Below are 22,364 nucleotides of genomic sequence, written 5' to 3'. Positions count from 1 at the left end.
AGTATCCTCCACAATCAAGTCCTTGAATAGAGACTGTTCATAGAGGGGTGGTTGCTGCCTAAAAAGTGTGGGAGTCAAGATTGTTGTCATTGGGGACATTCTTGTGTACTAGGAATAGGATACATACACATACTTGAATACTAAAGAAGATCATTGACTGTGCTCTGTCCATAGACTAGAGAAAAGCCCCGCACTGGTATGATAGTATTTCTCTGTAGGCTTGCAAATTCTACTTTACAAAAGTTCAGTGACCATTTAAAGCTAAATGCCCTTTCAAGGATGCTTTATACAGAAATTAAAATGATTTCACTCAGAAGTCAAGGCCTGCTGCAGGAAATACCCTGAGAATACCCAGAGACTTCCCAGTCCTGGCCAGTCTCCTACTTTTTTGTACAATGTATGATGTATCTCCATTCCAGATGCATTTTGATTGGCACAATAGGAATGTTCTCAAGAAGTTAAACTAGTGAATACCAATTTTTGTCAGTTTAATTATTGTTAACTGATGCTTGTTAAGCTATTATAAAAGTCCTGTGATTAATTTTTTAAAACGAAGCAAATAGGACTTCCCTCGTGGCGCAGTGGTTAAGAATCCGCCTGCCAATGCAGGGGACGTGGTTTCGAGCCCTGGTCTGGGAAGATCCCACATGCCACGGAGCAGCTAAGCCCGTGCGCCACAACTACTGAGCCTGCACTCTAGAGCCCGCGAGCCACAACTACTGAAGCCCACGCACCTAGAGCCCATGCTCCACAACAAGAGAAGCCACCGCAACGAGAAGCCCGTGCACTGCAACGAAGAGTAGACCCCACTCGCCGCAACTAGAGAAAGCCCGTGCGCAGCAACAAAGACCCAATGCAGCCAAAAGTGAATAAATAAAATAAATTTAAAATAAAATAAAACAACACACCCCCCAAAAAAAGAGGGAGAATGGGGGAAAATGAGATAATTCACAGTTGAGTCAAACAATATTCAGTTCATTCTGTCTTATAAATAATATGAGGTAGAGCCTTAGCGTATAGTTTTTGTTAGATATATTAATAAAAACTGCATGGAGACAGGAAAACTATTTTAACTTTATAAGGTTGCAGCTGTTGTTTTTGTTTAGTTGTTAAAATCACTTCTGCCTTCTCATTAAAACAAAAGAAATTGAAATGTGATACGATGATTGATAGAGTAAGGGGCTCAAGTCAATATTTTTTATCTAACAAGCTCAGAGTCTAGGTGCTTGCTTCCCTGAGTTTTATCTTGGACTGCTGCCTCTATAAATGGCATAAAGAATTGACTGACTGAAAAGCAGTAAGCCAAGGATTTAGCCGTTCACTTTGTATACCACGGTAGGGTGGAGAAGTATTTGGAGAGAGACTATTCCAGGATTGTTAGCAGAGAAGGGCGAATACTCCATCCCCATACTTCGCATCTCCAGTTTAAAAAGTAAACAACAACAAAACAACCAACAAACACATCTGTGAAAGCAGCTTCATAGAGCTGCCCTGAGGTAGGGATAGCCCCGCACCTTTGTAGGGCCTAACAGTTTTCAGTGCCTGGGGAGTGAGCGTTATTTGCTGAAGACTAGATCAAATATAATAATTGTCTTTTGTTTATTGATTGCTTATGCATTATCAAAGCCTCGTGATTCACTCTTTCCCCCCTTCTATTCCTCTCTCCACTACCCCACAAAACAGTTGGCTGTTTTGACTATCTCACTATTTCCTATTTCTTCCTTGAACTCTAGAAAAAATTTTGTTGATCAAAAATTCATGAAAGTTAAAGGTAGCTTATGCCTTTTTCTCCTTAATGGATGATAATCTAGGGTTAACTGTAACTCATTATTTAGAATTCATATTGTAGCAGTTTGGATGTTTATGTCAGTTGTAGACTTTTTATCAATACTTGGTGTGATGACAATAACTAATATTTATTGTGTGCTTATTCTGTGGTAGGCATTGTACTAAGTGCTTTACATGTATTTAATCATCACAGACGAGCTCTTTGAGAGAGGTCCAATTATCTCTTTTTTAGAAATACAGAAACTGAGATGTAGAGAGGCTTAAATCATTTGCTTAGTCGTTTATTCATTCACTCATCATGTATTTGAGTGCATAGTATTTATGGCTGCAGTAGCTGCTCTAACTTGCCCACAGTCCCACAGCTAGAAAGTAAAAGCTGGGATTCCAACTCTGATCTATTAACTGGTAAAAACAAAACTGTCTCAGTCTTCTGTTCTGTTGCACCATCTGATCTGAGTATGATGCATATTTACATCATTTTCAAGGGAGAGACTACAGTGTCTTCTTTAAAGCTATTTCAAAATTTAGTTTTTAGATTTGTATTCTCTTCTTTACTATGCCATGTCTATTTGATATAATGTCTTTTTGATATGATAAATTCCAAGGATATAATATAGGTATTCAAACACGAAGTGTCGTTTTCTCCTGAGTTAAGATCAATGTAGTTTTCCAAAATGGGTTGTTATTTGTTTATAGCACCTGTTAGACCTATGGTTCTTGTTTAGTTAAAGCCTTAAACAAGAACCAAAACAACTCTGTTTCCCTCAATAAAAAATGAACCTCAGTTATTACTTTTTGAACTGCAAGTGAACTGGAGGAAAAAGAAAACCTGGTAGGTTTTGGTTTGTTTTGGGTGGGTTTGGGTTTTTTTTTTTTGAGGGGTGGGGGTTGATTTGGGGGTTTTTTGTTTGTTTGGTTTGGTTTTGGTTTTGGTTTTTTCACATAATCTGGTTTGAACCAAACCCAAACAGTAACTTCAGTCACAGCTAAACTCAAATGGGAATTAAATTTGAAACCAATTGCTAGGGCTCTTTCTTCATCACTAATACCGGTTTTAAAGTTCTCTGAGAAAGAGAAAAGTGAAGAACGTAGCTTTTTAAAAACTTTCTGGATACTGAGCCACTTTGTAACTCTTCTAATGACTAGAACCAAGGTAGGAGAAAAGTTAGAAGACAGAGAAAGGAAAGTAGTTGAATCAGACCCAAGTGGCAGAGTTACTTAGGGTCATCTCTTTTTCCCTCACAAGTCTCCAGTAAGCATTTCTATTCTGGCCCTTATCAGCAAAATCTTGTGGAAGTCCGCTGGGACTGCAGATTTTAAATGGAGGAGGACACAAGTTCTATGCATAGCACAGATAAGACTGAGCAGAAATTTAACCTTATTGTGAAGCTTAAAGTTAAAAGTACTCAGTATCAATAAACAGGGCAGTCAGGTGTGTTACTTTGACTCCGACTTGTAACATGTCTAGAATACTGGGGTTTTAGTCATTTTTTAAATATTCTAAAATGTTTCTTTTTTAAAAAATCTTTAAGTACAGGCAAAAAGTGCTGAGAATTTTCATACGACCCAAAAAAAACTACATCCAGTTTTTAAGCCCACCATCAGACTTAACCTTCAACCAAATAATGTTTTGCTTAAAACCCTATTTTCTTTTTAATTAATTAATTAATTTATTTATGGCTGTGTTGGGTCTTCATTTCTGTGCGAGTGCTTTCTCTAGTTGTAGCAAGCGGGGGCCACTCTTCATCGCGGTGCGCGGGCCTCTCACCATCGCGGCCTCTCTTGTTGCGGAGCACAGGCTCCAGACGTGCAGGCTCAGTAATTGTGGCTCACGGGTCTAGTTGCTCCGCGGCATGTGGGATCTTCCCAGACCAGGGCTCGAACCCGTGTCCCCTGCATTGGCAGGCAGATTCTCAACCACTGAGCCACCAGGGAAGCCCAAAACCCTATTTTCTGCTACAACTTTTCCAACTGCTTTTATAACTTTTCCAACTGCTGGGTTTAAGTGTCTGATGAAGCTTAGTAAAACCGTGGATTGCTTCCCTCTCTGGTTTCCAGGACATATTCAACCGAAAGTGGTATACCAAGAGATCCATTAATTTAAAATACTGTTTCTTGGGGCTTCCCTGGTGGCGCAGTGGTTGAGAATCTGCCTGCCAATGCAGGGGACGCGGGTTTGAGCCCTGGTCTGGGAGGATCCCACATGCTGCGGAGCAACTAGGCCCGTGAGCCACAATTTCTGAGCCTGCGCGTCTGGAACCTGTGCCCCGCAACAAGAGAGGCCGTGACAGTAAAAGGCCCGCGCTCCACGATGAAGAGTGGCCCCCGATTGCCGCAGCTAGAGGAAGCCCTTGCACAGAAACGAAGACCCAACACAGCCAAAAAAAAATAAATTAATTAACTAATTTAAAAAAAATAAAAAATAAAATACTGTTTCTCTTTTAAAGAACTGGATATGCAAATTGGATATTTTACAAACCTGAAATACCACAGTGGGTTTTTTTTTCATGTTTAACTGTTAACTCCATACTTCTTCCTTTGTCTTTTTTTTTCTCTTCAATAAAATGCACTGCCTTAGGAATAGGCGGTTGATGGATGCATCAAGAAGTTTTCAACTTATCTGACAAACTAGATACCTTGTATTTTCCCCTCTTGTCTCAAATCAAGGTATTTCAGGTTTGCTTTAAATCCTTATAAAGAGGATGGATGGTTAAATGGATGGGAAAGATTGTTACCTTTCTATTTCCTCTCTGCTGAAATTTTCAGAGGTGGGGACAGTTACTGTTATTGATCGTGTTACTTATAATATATCCGTGGTCATCTACACTTCAGAGTAGTAGTTCTCAACCAGGGGACATTTGGCAATGTCTAGAGATGTTTTTAGTTGTCACAACTGGGGAGTTTTTGTGGCATTTAGTGGGTAGAGGTCAGAGATTCTGCTAAACATCCTGTAGTGTACAGGATAGCCCTTTACAACAAAGAATTATCCAGCCCAAAATGTCAATAGAGCCAAGGTTGAGAAACCTACTTTATGGTGGTCTAGGGGTTTAGAAGGAAAATGCAGAAAACATAAACATCTTAGAAATGAGCTTCAGCAGCCCATAAATGAAGCCAGGTGTATTTTGTCAAGTGACAGTGGCTTTCTAAAAAGTACATATTTATGTGTGTTATAGCAATAATTACATGGGAACAGACTCAAAAACATTTATTATGCTGAATAATCTTTGAAAAGCAGAGGTTCTTAATTGTGCCATGGATCCTTTGGCAGTCTAGTGAAATGAAATTAATGTTTTTAAATGCATAAAATAAAATGTGTAGGATTACAAAAGATACCAATTACATACTTAAAAACTCAAAATCGTGATATAGTAATATATCCTTTATTAAAGCATTAAGTTGTATAACAGGTAACATATTTAATATTTAGACTCTCAAAAACCAGCTCTAGAGAAGATAGATAATAGCTTTATGGTTAATTTAAAAAACATGATTTATCCACAGCAAAGATCTTCCCTAGCCAAGAGGAAAAGCCTTTTGTTGATCTGATTTTCAGAAAATCATTTACATAGTGGTTCTAAATTTGGGGTACATGAACTTGGATGGGGGAAAAAAATCATGTATATATATTTTTTTACCTTTAACTTAAATTTCACATTTTCTTTAAATTTGGTCAACAGAAATCACAGTAGTATTAGGACCTATGACTCTCACCAATAGAAAGCACAGATCTTTTTTTTATTAAATTACAGTTGTTTCAGATTTCTTTAGACTTCACAATTACCATTGTTTCTAGATTAGATATCAAGAATATTCAGATAAATTATAACTAATTAAACTATATTGATGCTTAGATCAGTGTCTTTCATGTCTTGCATGAATAAATCATTCATATAATCTTGTTTTATTAAAAAACCAGGTCATTTCATTTTGGTGAGGTTTTGATAATAGTAGATGAAAGTAGGTAAAATGAGTGCCGAAGCAAAAGATTGACATACCAGATGAATCTGCATCCAAAAAAAACTGGGAATTACTGCTCTGGAAAGTATAACTTTTTTTTCCCAAGCCTCTTTAATCTTCCTTATCAACAAGTAGTTTTCTGAATAAACATTTTCATCCTTATTCCTTTATTTTCTAAGACTAGTATTTCAATCCTTAGCCTATCTTGTGTGAACACTTGAGTATCCATTTAAAGACAATTTATGATCTAATCCTGAAAAAAATGTTAATACCTATCTTTTTAAATAATTCCAGATAAATAGCATCTATTTTAGGAAATTTGATTCCCAGTATTCAGCACAATAGCATCTTAGTTTTAGTGAGAAGCAGGTTGATCATTTATTAGCTTTGAATAACAAAAATTATATCTATGCAATACTCAGGAATTTTCCATCTTTTTAAAAAAATTAATTAAACTTTATTTTTTAGAGCAGTTTTAGGTTCACAGCAAAATTGAGCAGAAAGTATAGCGTTCCCATTTATTCCTCGACGCCCGCTCCCAACCCTTGTGCACAACCTTCCCCATTATCAACATGCCCCACCAGCATGGTACATTTATTACAATCAGTTTGTTACAGTCTGCATTGACACATCAACACCCGGAGTCTATGGCATCATGCTTTAAGAAGCTGAAATTCTTTCAGAAATATTTAGTATCTGGAGTTGGAGTGTTTGAGTTCAGATTATTTTACTTGTATAAAGACTCAGTTTTCTCATCTTTAAAAGAGAAATGCAAATCAAAACTACAATGAGGTATCACCTCACACTGGTCAGAATGGCCATCGTCAAAAAATCTACAAACAATAAATGCTGGAGAGGGTGTGGAGAAAAGGGAACCCTCCTGCACTGTTGGAGGGAATGTAAATTGATACAGCCACTGTGGAGAACAGTATGGAGGTTCCTTAGAAAACTAAAAATAGAACTACCATATGAGCCAGCAATCCCACTACTGGGCATATACCCTGAGAAAACCATAATTCAGAAAGTCACTTGTACCCCAATGTTCATTGCAGCACTATTTACAATAGCCAGGACATGGAAACAACCTAAATGTCCATCAACTGATGAATGGATAAAGGAGATGTGGTACATATATATAATGGAATATTACTCAGCCATAAAAACGAACGAAATTAGGTTGTTTTTAGAGATGTGGATGGACCTAGAGTCTGTCATACAGAGTGAGGTAAGTCAGAAAAACAAATATCGCATATTAACACATATATGTGGAATCTAGAAAAATGGTACAGATGAACCTAATTGCAGGGCAGGAATAGAGATGCAGATGTAGAGAACAGATATGTGGACACGGGTGGGGGGAAGGGGAGGGTGGGATGAATTGGAAGATTAGTTTTGACAAAAATACACTACCATGTGTAAAATAGATAGCTAGTGAGAACCTGCTGTGTATCACAGGGAGCTCAGCTTGGTGCTCTGTGATGACCTAGACGGTGGGATGAGGGGGAAGGAGGGGATATATATACATATAGCTGAGTCACTTTATTGTAAAGCAATTATACTCCAATAAAAATAAATTAATTAATTAATTAAGTAAAAAATAAAATTGGCATCATAGGGACTTCCCTGGAGGTCCAGTGGTTAAGACTTTGCCTTCCAATGCAGGGGGTGCAGGTTTGATCCCTGGTCGGGGGGCTAAGATCCCTAATGCCTCACGGCCAAAAAACATAAAACAGAAGCAATATTGTAACAAATTCAATAAAGACTTTAAAAAATGGTCCACAGGGACTTCCCTGGTGGCACAGTGGTTAAGAATCCCCCTGCCAATTCAGGGGACACGGGTTCAAGCCCTGGTCCGGGAAGATCCCACGTGCCGCTGAGCAACTAAACCCGTGCACCACAACTACCGAGGCTGCGCTCTAGAGCCCACAAGCCACAACCACTGAGCCTGCATGCTGCAACTACCGAAGCCTGCGAGCCTAGAGTCCGTGCTCCGCAACAAGAGAAGCCTGCGCACCGCAACGAGGAATAGCCCCCACTGACCGCAACTAGAGAAAGCCCGTGCGCAGCAACAAAGACCCAACGCAGCCAAAAATGAAATAAATAAATAAATAAATAAATTTATTTTTTAAAAAAATGGTCCACATCAACAAAATAATTGGCATCATAATAGTTTCTACTTCATAGACTTGGTGTGAGATTTCAAATGATACTTGCATATACAGTGTAGCATACTAAGGTAAATGCTCAAATGTTTACAGTGATGATGATTATTGCTTAAAAGTACATATTTATATAAATATATTAATATATTACATATTTATATAATATATTAATTATATATATTTATATATTAATTATGAATTTTTAATTCATTTTTTCTTTTTATGTGTTCACTTATTTTAATCAAAACAATGTATGCATTTTAAAATAAGTTAGAAATTATCATTCATTTTACAAATTAGCTTGCTGTGGGATTTCTGCAGTTACTAAGCTTCTGCAGTGAATTAAATGACTGATTTGTCAAAATTTAATTTCCGTGATTTTCAGGAAAACGTATAATTTGCAGAGGAATTTATCCATATGATGTTTTATAAGCCTGTGTTTATATTTGTATCAATGCCTTATGTAAACAAATCCTAGAAATCAAGGTTAAACTTTACTTCAAATGCCATTAAAACTAGATTCTAATGTTTTATTTCTAAATTATATCTTTGTAGATATCAAGAATGCTCATCTAAAAAATAAGTGTCTTGTGAAGAAGTACTAACTACTCTATGGTTGCTTTCAGTTTTCTCCCCCTCTAAATACGGGCAAAATGATTATTTCTTGGGGTGTTAAAATTCTGCTATGAGTTAGTCAAGATCTTGATAATATCCCAGAAAGCAATCAGAATGCTGCACATCTGCCAACTAGTAAACTGGCCAACTGCTTGTAGGCTGTGTCACTAATAATGTTTAGGATGAGGGAGTTTTAAATAAATGTTCTTATGGATCATATTTTATGATGTTACTTTTATTTGTGTGGGAGTATATATATGGCTAATTTAATTTTACAGAATAACTAGAGCATGGTAAGCTCTTGGTTCTGGTTTATATTGGATTTTGATGGTAGGTTGATTCCTTTTGCTTTTTAGTATTCTTTCTTATTTTTTCTCTTTGTTTTAGTTCTTTCCAACATTACCTACTCATCTTACAGTTTCATTCTTTTTTACTTTTCAAACTTGAAAAGTTTGTATTTGGGACTAATTGTATATATTTATGTGTTTAAGTAATTTATAAAGGCAGATCCTGTTCCATTCTGTTTTGGGCTAATTTTTATTCTTGTGTTCTGTGAAGAATTCCTTCATTCAACAACAAATAATTATTAGGCTTCTGTTAAGTGTCCAGTACTGTTCTGGGCACTAGGGGTATAACAATGAATAAAAACCTTTGTCCTCAGAGGAGTTTACATTCTGGTCCCAATGATTGATTATGGCTCTGATAATGAGTTTGATAAGGCTGAAAATGTAACTTTTTCTTTTCTGTGAATACAGCTTTATAAAATAACCATGAAGCATGCTAATGAAGTTAATAGAATACTTGAGTTCTCATTCTTACTCATATAAATAAGAGAGTAGTATATTAGAAAATCACAAATATTTAAACCATAGTTTTTATTATTTTCAAATCTGCCATTTGTTATCCTTGTTAACAGTTTATTTTAATCAGACTTTATTCTTTTTTTTTCTTTTTTTTTTTTTTCCCTTTGGACTTCATTCTTTTGTTTCTAATCTTTCTTTTCCAGAAACTGGCAGACCTTTCTCTTCGTATCCAGCAAATTGAAACAACTCTCAATATTTTAGATGCAAAGGTTTGTATTTCTGAATAATTTATAGGATAAACTTTGCTCTACATATACCAACTGTCTCAGTCACACTTAACTTTAATTGCATTTAGAAATGAATTCAATTTAGCTCCTGCATCCATGAAGTGGTGCAGTGTGTTCTTTTGTTTAATTTATTATAATTGCAAAGGAAATGATCTTCATTATGAACCACTGAGTCTGTTTAAATGTACACATGGGTCAAGGTTTTCTTTCATTATTTGAATCAAAAGCATAATGAGTAACATGTTAACAAATTGAACTGTTACATAGTTTACTTCATTTGATGGAAAACTCACAGTTATCTTAATAGTAATCATTGATAACACAGGAAAAATTATGTAAAACTTTACATGTCTCCAGAGCAAAATTTGGAGAAAATATCACCTATTTTCCATTTGTAAATATATTAAATGCTAAAGTAAAGAATACCAATTTTGATGTCAGAAATTACAAAAGATAACTTTTTATCTTATAAAAGCAAAAATAGAAGGTTGTTTTGATTTGAAAGCTTGCAGGTTTTGTGTGCTTTTCTTGTGTATAAAATAATGGAGATGCTAGTATATTTTTGTGACTTTGTCCTTTTTTTTAACATCTTTATTGGAGTATAATTGCTTTACAATGGTGTGTTAGTTTCTGCTTTATAACAAAGTGAATCAGCTATACATACGTGACTTTGTCCTTTTATCCAAAAGTTTGATCTGAAAAAATATGTATTGAATATTTATAAGGAAGTGAAATGACTAATATCTTTTAACATAAGGATCAGAATGTCTAGCTTGTACTTTCTACATCTTCCTGTGGACTTCAGCCACTGTATTTCCCTCAGAACATTTCTTTAGCTTGTAATTTAGGATACTTGGCCTTGAACATGTTCAAGATAGTCTCTTAGTAGCCATACCCACTTGAAACTATTTGGGCCATAGCCACTGCGCTAAATACTGTCATCAATCAACAGTTCTCAATGAATATTGCTGCTTCAGATCTTATTACCATTGGTTTTTCATTATTTTTTATAATGAATATGTGTATTATTTTAATGTTTGTGGAATCCTTAAGTTAGAGTTCAAGGTCGCAAGTTAAATTGCCATATGGACAGATTAACCTTAATTTTTTCCATGGCCATAGAGTTAATCCTCAAAGTTAGCCAAACATTTGACAAATGTATATTCATTGATATCAGGATGAAATCAGAAAAGAGGGTTTGCATGGATCTTGCAAATCCAACCTGAAATGCTTAACCACTGACACCATGCTCATTTTTTGTGTATGAAAAATAATGCATTTTAGTAATGCATTCTTTAGTAATGCATTCAGTGATGTTACTAAAGAAAAAAAAGGAATAAGCTGTATCATACATTAAAATGTGGCAAGAGTTTTCTCATTTCCCAGATTATTCAAACTTAAAATGTGCTACAAAGCACTTTTTGAGGGGTAACAAAACATGTTTAATAAAAATCTTTTTACAACTTTGTGAGGTAAGTTTTCTTATCCCCACTTTACAAGTGAGAAAATTGAGGCCTAGGACGATTTACACAAGGTCACATATTTTGTGACTTAGACCTAGGCAATCTGACTCCAAATCCCATGCTCTCATTCCTTACACTAGGATTCCTTAGATTTTAAAAATAATTCCTGAGAAAGAATGGTGATATGCTAAATTAGATTGGTGAGAAATTCTTCAAAAATATTTTATTTGTGAATGCCTTTCACTTTTAAGTAGTTTATGGCATGGAGAATTTCAACCAAAGATGAGATTTTTTAAACCTATTTCTATAGGCTTAAAAACTTATGACAACTATTTAAAACACACACACACACACTTAGAAACTTAGTGTTTAAGAACCTAATATTATCCTCATATACCAACATTAATTTTCTTTTCTCAGTTGTCATCTATCCCAGGGCTAGATGATGTCACATTTGAAGTATCTCCTGTAAGTGTCACTAGGATCACAAATGAAACACATTCTGAAACCACTTCAGAGCAATCACAGGTAAGTATTTAAGTTCCAGGAAACATGAGCAGATATCTTGGTTGAACCAAATAGACCTAATCAGCTGGTTTGAAGAAAGAAGTTAAATAAAAATGTAACACTTTGAATAGTAATATTTTAAACTTTAAGATAGAAAATGAAGTTTGAAAAAAAGTTATTAGCTTTTCATTTGTTATTTTGAAGGGCTTCCTGAAGTTAATATTTTTCTTGCCTGTAAAAAAAAGAAAACCTATACAGAACTAGGAAAAATCTTGAATGTAATTGTTTTCTTCAAGTTCACTATGGAAATATTTTTCTTAGTTCTTATAAGAAATGTATCTTTTAAATGTTTTATTATAAAAACTTTCAAATGTGAACAAAAATAGAATAGTACAATGAATACCCAAATGCCCATTACCTGGATTCACCAGTTAAGATTTTGTTGCAAATGCTTCATCTTTTTTTGTCACTTACTGAAGTGAATTCCAAGCATCATGTTATTTCACCCCTGTATAATTCCTTGTGAAAAGTTCTGAAATTTTCTTGTGTAACCACAATGCCTTTATCATATACAATATAATTAACAATAATTCCCTGGTAATATCTAACTCCTTGTTGCCTGAAGTCTGCTCCGTGGGCCAGCAGCCTCAGAATCACCAGAGGGCTTGTTAGAAATGCGGGATCTCAGGTTCTACCCCAGACTTACGGAATCAGAATCTGCATTTTAACAAGATTCCTATGTGATTTGTAGGCTCTTGAAATTTGAGAGATCCTGATCTAAGAAATACCGGTTGTCTTAAAAAGTGTGTTTTGGGAGTTGATTTGTTTAAATCAACATCCTAGTAAGACCCATGCTTTGTGTTTGTTTCTTATGTCTTAATGTTCATTTATGCTCTGTATAAATTTAAATTTTATATGACTTTTTATTTCAAGAAATAAAGATTCTTTGTTGTTTAAGAACAGATAATCTCTAGTGTATCTCAGTGAGGTATTAAAATCCAAAATAAAATAATCACTAAAATGGTGGTCTAACAAGTAATACCAAACAAGCAGACTTCCTATCTATATGGAATTCTGCATTTGTACCTGGAGGTACTTTTCACAGGATATTTTTTAGATCATGATGGTGTTGACCATGATGATAATAACTAAACATGTAAAGGTTTTTTACTGTGTGAGGCATGCTTAGTGCTTTTTATAAATTAAGTCAATTCTCACAACAGCCCTGTGTTTACAGATATGTCAAATGAGGTACACAGAGGGTAAGTAACTTGCTGAAGGTCAAACAGTAAGAGCTGGAATTTTAACCCAGGCAATCTGGTGTCAAGAATCCTAGCTCTTATATGCTACACTGCACTGTCTCCAGCACCTGTGTTGAACTTGTTAAACAGATTGAGTACATGTGGTGCAAGGCCCTGTGGGAGAAGCCATATATTTAGAGATATTATGTATTTGGGGAATGAATTAGATGACCATTTACTTAATAACTAGATATTAGAAAATTAAACATCCACTTAATATAACAAATTCCATTATGATGGCCACTGGAATATATATAATATACAAGAGTAAATCCAGATGTTTAGAGGAGTTTAACTTCACAAGGTTTTTTCAGTTAAAGATGGACCATCCTTTCTCTAGAACAAGGCATGTGTAAAAAATATTAAATGTTTCCACCCTACCTAGTAATTATTCTTTGGAGGATACTAACTGTCATATGTTTCTATAAATTTCTAAAGTGGTATCTAACTTTTAATATTAATTTTTCCAGGTGTTATTGTGCATGCCATCTATAATGTGTATTTTAAAACTTACGCAGTTGTGTTGGTCTTGCCTATTTAAGGTCTCAAAAAATTGATTATGAGTAATCACAACTGAATTATCTAAAATTCAGAATGACCTGATAGTCTGGCAGTTTTATTTAAAAATAGTATATTAATTCATTTGGAGAATTTATGAAGTGTTATTGGCTTCCTGAGTTTTAAAAATGTCCTAAAATTGTGTCTTGATTGGATTAATAAAATCAGCATGTTCAGCATGTTCTTAATATTGAAATCAACTTTTTAATTTCTTCTCCATTGTTTTTAGTTGGTATATTTTATGTAAAATGTTTTGAAATGGACTAAAGTATTGCTTAACACAGAATTTCAATTGACATTACAGTCAACTCACTTATCAGATAAAGGATAATCGTGAACTTTTTTTTTAATCATCCATTCATTGCATTCTCCAATCTATTGATATATATGAGTCAAAGACCCAAGGTTTGCATGCTGATTTTTCTGCAACTTTAATTTCATGGTTCAGATCTTATCATTACTCACAATAGAACATCCAACTGTACAGATTGAGATTAATTTGAGAATAACATGAAGGACAGTTGAGAAGTATGATAGAGGATTTGAGTCATTCAAATAGCAAAGGTGTAAGACCTGATATAATTAAACCTTGTTGAGGTCTTAGTTATTAGGCCAAAGTTAAAGGCTGAGTTTTAAAATACATTGGTCTTATATGTAATTATCATTTGCTCCATTGTGCTACTGTATGAGTTTATTGTCCCTATTTTTTTAAAAGCATACTTGGGTCTTGTTTGAATTTTTTATTTAATTAAATGTTTTGGACAGTTTGTAATTATGTATTTTACAGATGAATGTGTATATAAACATATATATACACACACATGCACACACACGTGCGTGCACACTTTTGTACACTTGACACTGTCATATAACAGGAGTAACCTAAAGGATTTTTGGATGTTTTATTTGCTTCAGCATTTAACAGAGATTTAATTTATATTTGAATTATCTGAGGAAAAACCTTAACATATAATTCATATTCTAAAAACTATGACTACTTAAAGATTTTTTTGATTTATTTACATTTCAGCATAGATATGTAGACATAAAATTGATTTTATTCAGTTAAGGAACTTATTCTTAATGCTAACATACAGATAGTGAGTGAGAATTCACTAACTAGACTTACTCTAAATGTTTAGGTTGATAGAAAAATCAAGAACTGTATATAGACAGTCCTAGCTTTGCACTTAAGTGAAGATAGGGTTCCAATATGGACAAGTTTCAGTTAACATTGTACCATGCAAAGTTGAGAACTGCCTATATGATAAAAACATTTTTGTCCATAAAGACCATTCCCCAGTATTCTTCATTATAAGTAGTAATTTTTATAATGTTAATAATTTCATCAGTAGCTGAAATATATAAAAACATAATTTTGTCTGAGAAATGGGTTTCTCTTCCACAGAGTCTCCAGGCATTGCCTTTAAAGATGTTAGAATAGCTGTATCCACTTAGAACGAGATTATTCAATGAATGAGGAATATAATTGTGTAGACGGTATAGATACCCAGAAAATCAATTTTCTGTCCGCTTCAGTTGAACAGTTGACAAATCAGATAGCTTTATTAGCTTTATTAAAAGTTTTATTAAAATAATAGGTCCATCAATAATTCATGTTTTATATCAGCACTTGGGACAAGTAAAGCAGAATTCTAATTTTTTAATGCCATGAATATATTTACATCTTTATGGAACAATATAGTGTTGATATTAAGTGTAACTTCCTCTGAAATCATATTTAAGTATTTGTAAATATTTGGAAACATATATCCCATAATTAAATTATTGGTAAATTTAGAAATATGATTTTTTTCTGATATTGATTGCTTTAGAATTATAAAAAGAAACATCCCTTTTAAGTAACATGACGGACCCCTTTTGTGAATTGCCTAAAGATTTATATGCAATACTCTCTACAGCCGAACAGTTTGCAAGACTCTGGACCACAGGAAACTGAAGTAACACCAGAAAATATCTTAACTGTAGCCAAGGATCCAAGATATGCCAGATATCTCAAAATGGTTCAAGTGGTAAGCTAATTTGGTCTGTCTTCTCTGTCTAGCAGCCTCCGCTGAAATTCTTAACCCTGGAGGTTTCATTGTTATTTTTTCAATCTGAGAAATCTGCTAAACCGAGTGACCAAGTTTTCTACTCTCTTACTTCTTTTCTATGTTTAATGAATGCCCTGATAAAGAGTAAGCAGGAGTCAAATCTTTCTAATTAAAACTGACCTCACACTTCAAATTAACATAGTTTAGTATAGATTTATGTAAATTTTTTGCTTTACATAATCTTTGTAAATCTTGCATGTATCAGATAGAGGAATGAAAGTGGACTATTCACTTAGTAAATCGTATGGCTTTAGCTTAATTTCCTGTATGCTAACACAAATGGTTTTTTGTGTATTTTTATTCTGAATTTCACCTGTCAATAGTTTGATTCATAGAAAAGAGCATAAGTCACTTGGCCATGTAAGGTAATGCTTTTAATATTATGACTTGAGAATGTGTATTTTTTCTAAGAAATCATTACATGGTATGATGCAAAAACGTACAACACAATATTTGCTCTTCTATAACAGCAGAAGTTAATTTCATTCCTGTAGAAAGTCCTATTACAGTAGTTAAAGGAGCTAGCTGTCCATTTTTCAGTTGACCAAAAAATTAATGCTTCTGGGCTTCCCTGGTGGCGCAGTGGTTGAGAATCTGCCTGCCAATGCAGGGGACACGGGTTCGAGCCCTGGTCTGGGAAGATCCCACATGCCACGGAGCAGCTGGGCCCGTGAGTCACAATTACTGAGCCTGCGCGTCTGGAGCCTGTGCTCCGCAACAAGAGAGGCCGTGATAGTGAGAGGCCCTCGCACCGCGATGAAGAGTGGCCCCCGCTTGCCACAACTAGAGGAAGCCCTCGTACAGAAACGAAGACCCAACACAGCCATACATACATACATACATACATAAAATAAATACAGTATAAAGTGTTAAAAATAAATAAATTAATTAATTTAAAAAAAAAATTTAATGCTTCTGTAAAATTCTGTTATCAGGCAAAATATGGACTGATATTAAAGAAGAACAGTTTTGCTGTTCTTGGCATTATTTATCACCAAAATAATTTAAAAGCTAAGACTGTCTGACAACCAGAAAGAGTAGGTTGGCTTATTTAGAAGCTACATTGGTGACAATGGGGAGAAGAAAGTACATTCACTTTTTCTAGCTGTCAGAAGTAGCTGTGTCACTTTCAAAATTCTTCATTGACAGTCAAAGCTCTGGGCTTTAGGCTTTGGCGACAAAAACAGACTTTGGGTTGAAAATATATAAATTTTTTAAACTAAAAGTAAAATAGAGCTAGTTTGAGTGTGAATCATGATAAATGAATTTTTAAAACTAAAACCCAGGAAAGCTTAAGCTAAGCTTAAAATATGGACTGTTAAAAACTATGTCTTTGACACTTTCAAACAAAAGATGAAAAGTTTCAGAGTAACTCTGAAAGGCTTTTTATTTAGTCTCTTCTTGCCTAACCTATATAAAATAGGAAATGGGAAAATCTACTTGATATCTATGACCACCTTGAAATATTTGATTAAAAGACCACATCTTAGGATAACTGTTATATTCTTAATACATTGCCTCTGACTTTACAAGAATTTGAAAAATCCTTATTTTCCTTTTCAGTATTAATCCACTGTCCTTTTATTCCACAAATATTTATTAAACACTTACCCTAAGGTACCATATTAGATATTGTCTAGATTTATTTAGCCAACTAAGGTTCCCAGACACCACTTGTCAATTTTATTTTTGTTATTAATTACTTAGACAAATTTCATTGCTTTTCAGAATTTCATATATAATATATATCATATGTTTGCATGTATATATGTAAATGAGTCACCTAACAATTTTCAGTTATCAGTTATAATAGTTTAACTGACTATATAGATTTATTTCTATGCCACATATGTACCACTTTTAAATAGTAAATGATCCTTTATTGCTATATTTTAAAAGCAGTTGTATTAGGAAGAACTTTAAGGAAATTAAGGAATACATATTTATTCTTCTAATCATGTAGTTTACCATCTCACTAGGAATAAAAGCCAAAGTCCTTCAGAGGCCCGTGAGATGCTATACAATTTAGTTCCCTAATTACCTTTCTAATCTCATATCTTCACTCACTCTGCTCCAGCTCTACTGTCCTCCGTGATGTTCCTTGAATAAATATATGGACAGTCGCGTGTCTCGGGGCCTTTGCATCAGTTCTCTCTACCTGAAACACTTTTCCCAAATATCTTTATGGTTTGCTCCCTCTCTTCCTTCAAATATTTGCAGAAATGTTACCTTCTTTCTAGTCCCATTCCTTTTACTCCTTCCTTACTATATTTTTCTTCATATAACCATCTAATTATATGCAAAATACTACATATTTTACGTACATTGTTTGTGTCTCTGCTGCTCCTAGAATATACACCTTTTTGCTTACTGCCCTATTCCCAGTTCCTAGAACCATACCTGTCACATAGTATTTACCTATGAATGAAAATGACGGTATTTTTCTCTATACTGTTTAAATTTTTGATAGGTTTTGGTGATAGATTTCTTTTTTACACTAGCTCAGTGGTTTTTAGAGTAAAAAACTTGTTCAAGATATAGGTTTCTAGTTCCCACCCTACTAAATGAGAATCTCTGCAGTTGGAACTCAGAGCCAGAGCATACGTGCTTTGAGAAATGCTCTTCTGATTAAGAACTGTTTAAAAATATTTTACACTGTTTTTTTTTTTTTATAAATTTATTTATTTAATTTACTTTTGGCTGCGTTGGGTCTCCGTTGCTGTGCACAGACTTTCTCTAGTTGTGGCGAGCGGGGGCTACTCTTCATTGCAGTGCGCAGGCTTCTCATTGCAGTGGCTTCTCTTTTTGCGGAGCACAGGCTCTAGGCACGCGGGCTTCAGTAGTTGTGGCACGTGGGCTCAGTAGTTGTGGCTTGCGGGCTCTAGAGTGCAGGCTCAGTAGCTGTGGTGCACGGACTTAGTTGCTCCGTGGCATGTGAGATCTTCCCAGACCAGGGCTCGAACCCGTGTCCCCTGCATTGGCAGGCAGATTCTTAACCACTGCACCACCAGGAAAGCCCCTTTACACTGTTTTATAACACCAAATAATTTTTATCTCAAAACATTTAAGAAGTAATAAATTGTTAGTTTTATTTCTTATTTTTTAATCTAATTCTATAGCAGTATCTGGCACTTAGCTTTAGCCCATCCTTTTTGCTTGGTGTCACCATGAGCAGGGGTTTAATTTTTTCTGCTTCAGACTTTTTGATGTTTTTAGCCCAATTTCCTTGATTTTAGTCCTTTGCCTCCCTTCTGCCTTTGGTACGGGTGTTTCTAATTCCTGAACATTTCCAGTGTTCTGGAAGTGCTGCTTCTTTGTGGTATCCTCCTCTCCAGGCACATGGACTTGGCCTTCCTTTGCTATGCTAAGTCATCATTCTTTTATCTGCTTTTAATTTCCATGTATTGTGGTTCGTGTATGCCTCTTAGTCATTAAAATTGGAGTTCGTGTTTTTTCTTTTTGCCTTATTGTTTGGGGGTAATAATTTTCAAGAAGAAAGCAGGGACCAACATCTTTGCTTTGAAATTATAAGTTCATCCAAGTTAAATTTAATTTTATTGTTTTTAGTTCATTGTGCCAACCTGTATCCCAGAATCTTATTACCCAACTTTTGTTTCCTACTGCTCCCTGTCCTACATTTCATTCTTCAGACAAAACCACAAAACTTTCTCAATATAAGCTCCATGCTTTCCCACCTCTGAATCTAGATCCCCCTTCTCTTGACCACTACATGTCCAAATTCTACTCATCTGACATGTTCCTATGAACACTTTAACTAAATTATCCCAGATTCTGAACCCACCAACACATAAAGCCAGAAGTGATATCTCCCTTCATCTATCTGTCCAACCACTTTATCTGTATTTTTTCTCACTTCATATCTTGTTCTTTGATAATTTTAAAATATTTTTATCTACTTGTGTTGAAAAGGAAATGAGTGGAAGAACTATATCTTGATCGATCTTTGTATTCACTTTAACACCTTACCTAAAAAGGTGCTCAATCAATATTTGTTTTTTTGTTGATGGTTTTTTGTTTGTTTTGTTTGTTTTTTGGTTGTTTGGTTTTTTTTTTTGGCCGAGCTGTGCGGCATGCAGGGATCTTTCTTCCCTGACCAGGGATCAAACCGGTGCCCACTGCACTGGACTGCCAGGGAAGTCCCAATATTTGTTGAATGTACTATTTTATCCTGCATATTATAACTCTCTTTCTCAACTTTGTGTCCCCCAGAAATATATAAATGTCCTCCTATTTCGTCAAGTTACTGATTTAAAATGTTTTGTAGAACCAAACCAAGAATAGACCAAGTAGAGGTCTCCCTCAAGGTTGATGTGAACCTGCCAATCATTATTCTTTCGATGATAGTTATTAAGCCATCTATAAATCCACTATTTGTCCTGTTTCCTAAGAATATCATGGGTGACTGTCAAAATATCCAACCAGAGATGTAGCAACATGTTTGACAATGCCCAGGATTGTCTTTCATTGGCATGGTCACTAATAGAGTTCCTATCACTTCTGCATCATCATTCAGTTCTGGCTTTTTGTTTAAATATAAGTATGAAATCGTTAAATCAGTTCCCCTCATTGCTTTCTCTATTTGTTGGAGGATGAAATTTTCAACAAGGTAACTTAGGAACTTATCAGATGCTCTGATTTGAACAAAATTAAGCTGCCAGTACAGGTAAAGAGCTAATGTCTCCACCCATCATGGCAGTATCTTATCCTTGTGCTTGTTTGCAACATGTTTTAGGAAAACTTGACCTAAATCCTCCATCTGTTCAGGTGACCAAAAAGTATGTTCCTTCTGATAGTACAACTATTGCCTTCCTTTAACCTCATTTAGGGATTCCTTTATCCCATGTTCAAGAATTTCCATATACATGTGTATGTATTGGTTTAAAGGTATCTTCCGACTTCCATTATAAAACATTGTAAGGTACTCCTTTCAAATGCCAGTTCCCATTCATGGATTCCTAAGTGTTAATCCCTGAGATTTACTTATGTTGAAATTTCAGGTTTGCTATATACAAATAGACACACATACTTTTTTTTTAAGCTATTGGATTTGTTTTCTATTTGTTTATATCTCTTCTCTTAATCAGTACCTGATAGTTGTTTTACTCTGCTTTTCTCCCCTGTGGTGTTATTATTGTTCATAGTCTTACAGTTTTAATTGAGGAATTTTTTTATCCTTTTGATTTCAGTTTAAAGCCCCTTGATCATACCTATGGGTCTTGCTAAGCATAAAATTTTGGTTCTTCTGAACTACTTAACACTTTTCCAGGAGTATAATCATTCTAGTGTCATAAGTCATCACCTAAAATATTGATTCAGCAGCATCTGCATAGCTAGTTGTGTTTCCTGTATCTGTATTTTTACAAAACTATAACTTTAAAGAACAAATTACGATACTACCCTGCTTTAGAAAATGCCTCACAGAAGTAGAGAAGAGTCATTAGAGACCCATTGCAATCTGTATTATTGAATATTCCAATTTCTGTCATTGACATGGGAAGAATCTAGATAGCTTTGTATCTCTATACTCCAGGATAGTAAATTGCCTTCCTGTTTTTTTGTGTTAGTCTTCTATGCTGTTTATTCTTCCAAGGTGATTCAGTTCCTTGAGAGTGACTGAGAACAAACAGGGTTCAGAGGGATATAGGTAGAAAGAAAAACAAATTTGATGTAAGAACCTAACCCCAGCTAATTCTAGAGGGTAGCTTTATTAGAAATTGCCTTATCAATACTAGAAAGTGTTTCACTTTCCCAAAAAGATTGTAGATTTTCATTAAAATGCCCAATTTTTCTCAACCTCAGAGGGTGACTAAGGTTTCTCTTGCTTACCATCACTAAAAATTTAGTTTTAGTTGTTAACGTGGAGAAAGGCCATATCAGCATAATTCATCAAATGAGTTCTGTTTTGTCTATTGGTATGATCTCAAGTAGTTTATGACCCACCATACCATTACTATGGATGCATGTTATCAAAGCTGAATTTTAGAAGCCTACATTCTGGAATTTAGGGAATTGTTTGTATCAACAAAAGGAAAGATAGCATGGTCTCCAGAAAACCTGTCTTTCTGAAAAAATCACTATATACCAACAATATAAAAATCTACTCCTAAGATCCCCCAAATAACCATTCTGTACCCAAAAGGGAATTAACAGTGCCACAAGTTCTCTCCGCTACTAAGGACAGTAATAGGATTTCTTTCATTTTTAATTGCCTTTATATTTTTGTCATTTAAAAATATGAGTTGCTGCTCCATAAGCAGAGTCTTTCTTATACCTGTAATTCCACATATGCTTAGTTTCTCATCTTTTTCCAAAATATAATATTCTTCCAGTCAGCATCTTAATACTTACTAAGTCCTCAACCCTTTTGTAATCTTTTCTCTTCCTTCCTTCCTGAATTGTTATTTAGTACTATGTCATTCTCTCTCATAAGACAGTGAGTGTGTTTCTCAAGCACTTTCAGCTTCTCCACTTATATAAAAGTTTGAATTTGCTGACTACCCATGTAGTGATCACTCACTTCAGATAGGAAGACATAGAAAGTCCTGTAACTTACAAACCCTGATGTTTTAAAAAAAAATTCGGGCTTTCTGGGTATCAGGATGAACAACAGTCTTTTTTGGCTTTCTTTGTAAGCTGCCCTGAAAACTTCCTCTTCCTGGGTCCTAGATATCTCCTGGAATGTATTGCTTTTATATTTGCCTTTCCTCACTTGTCACATACCTGTAAATCTACTTTAGAGACTAGGTAATTAAAACTGCTTAATATAAACTCCTTTAAACAGAAGCCAA

At 34.8% G+C, this 22,364-nt stretch overlaps 1 protein-coding gene across 1 annotated transcript in view; it reads left to right on the top strand.

Annotated features, from left to right (window-relative positions):
• The window catches only part of WASHC3 (WASH complex subunit 3), a 67,823-nt gene that overhangs the window by 1,599 nt on the left and 43,860 nt on the right, over nucleotides 1-22,364 (top strand). The window contains exons 3-5 of the mRNA XM_036866570.1: nucleotides 9,529-9,594; nucleotides 11,496-11,603; nucleotides 15,364-15,474. Of these exons, the coding sequence (XP_036722465.1) occupies nucleotides 9,529-9,594; nucleotides 11,496-11,603; nucleotides 15,364-15,474 (285 nt within the window). The remainder of the gene's footprint in view (nucleotides 1-9,528; nucleotides 9,595-11,495; nucleotides 11,604-15,363; nucleotides 15,475-22,364) is intronic.

Source organism: Balaenoptera musculus, chromosome 10 (genome assembly GCF_009873245.2).
Source record: "Balaenoptera musculus isolate JJ_BM4_2016_0621 chromosome 10, mBalMus1.pri.v3, whole genome shotgun sequence".
NCBI lineage: Eukaryota > Metazoa > Chordata > Mammalia > Artiodactyla > Balaenopteridae > Balaenoptera > Balaenoptera musculus.
Note: the sequence above shows the minus strand (reverse complement) of the source record. Positions and strands in the feature narration are given on the sequence as shown.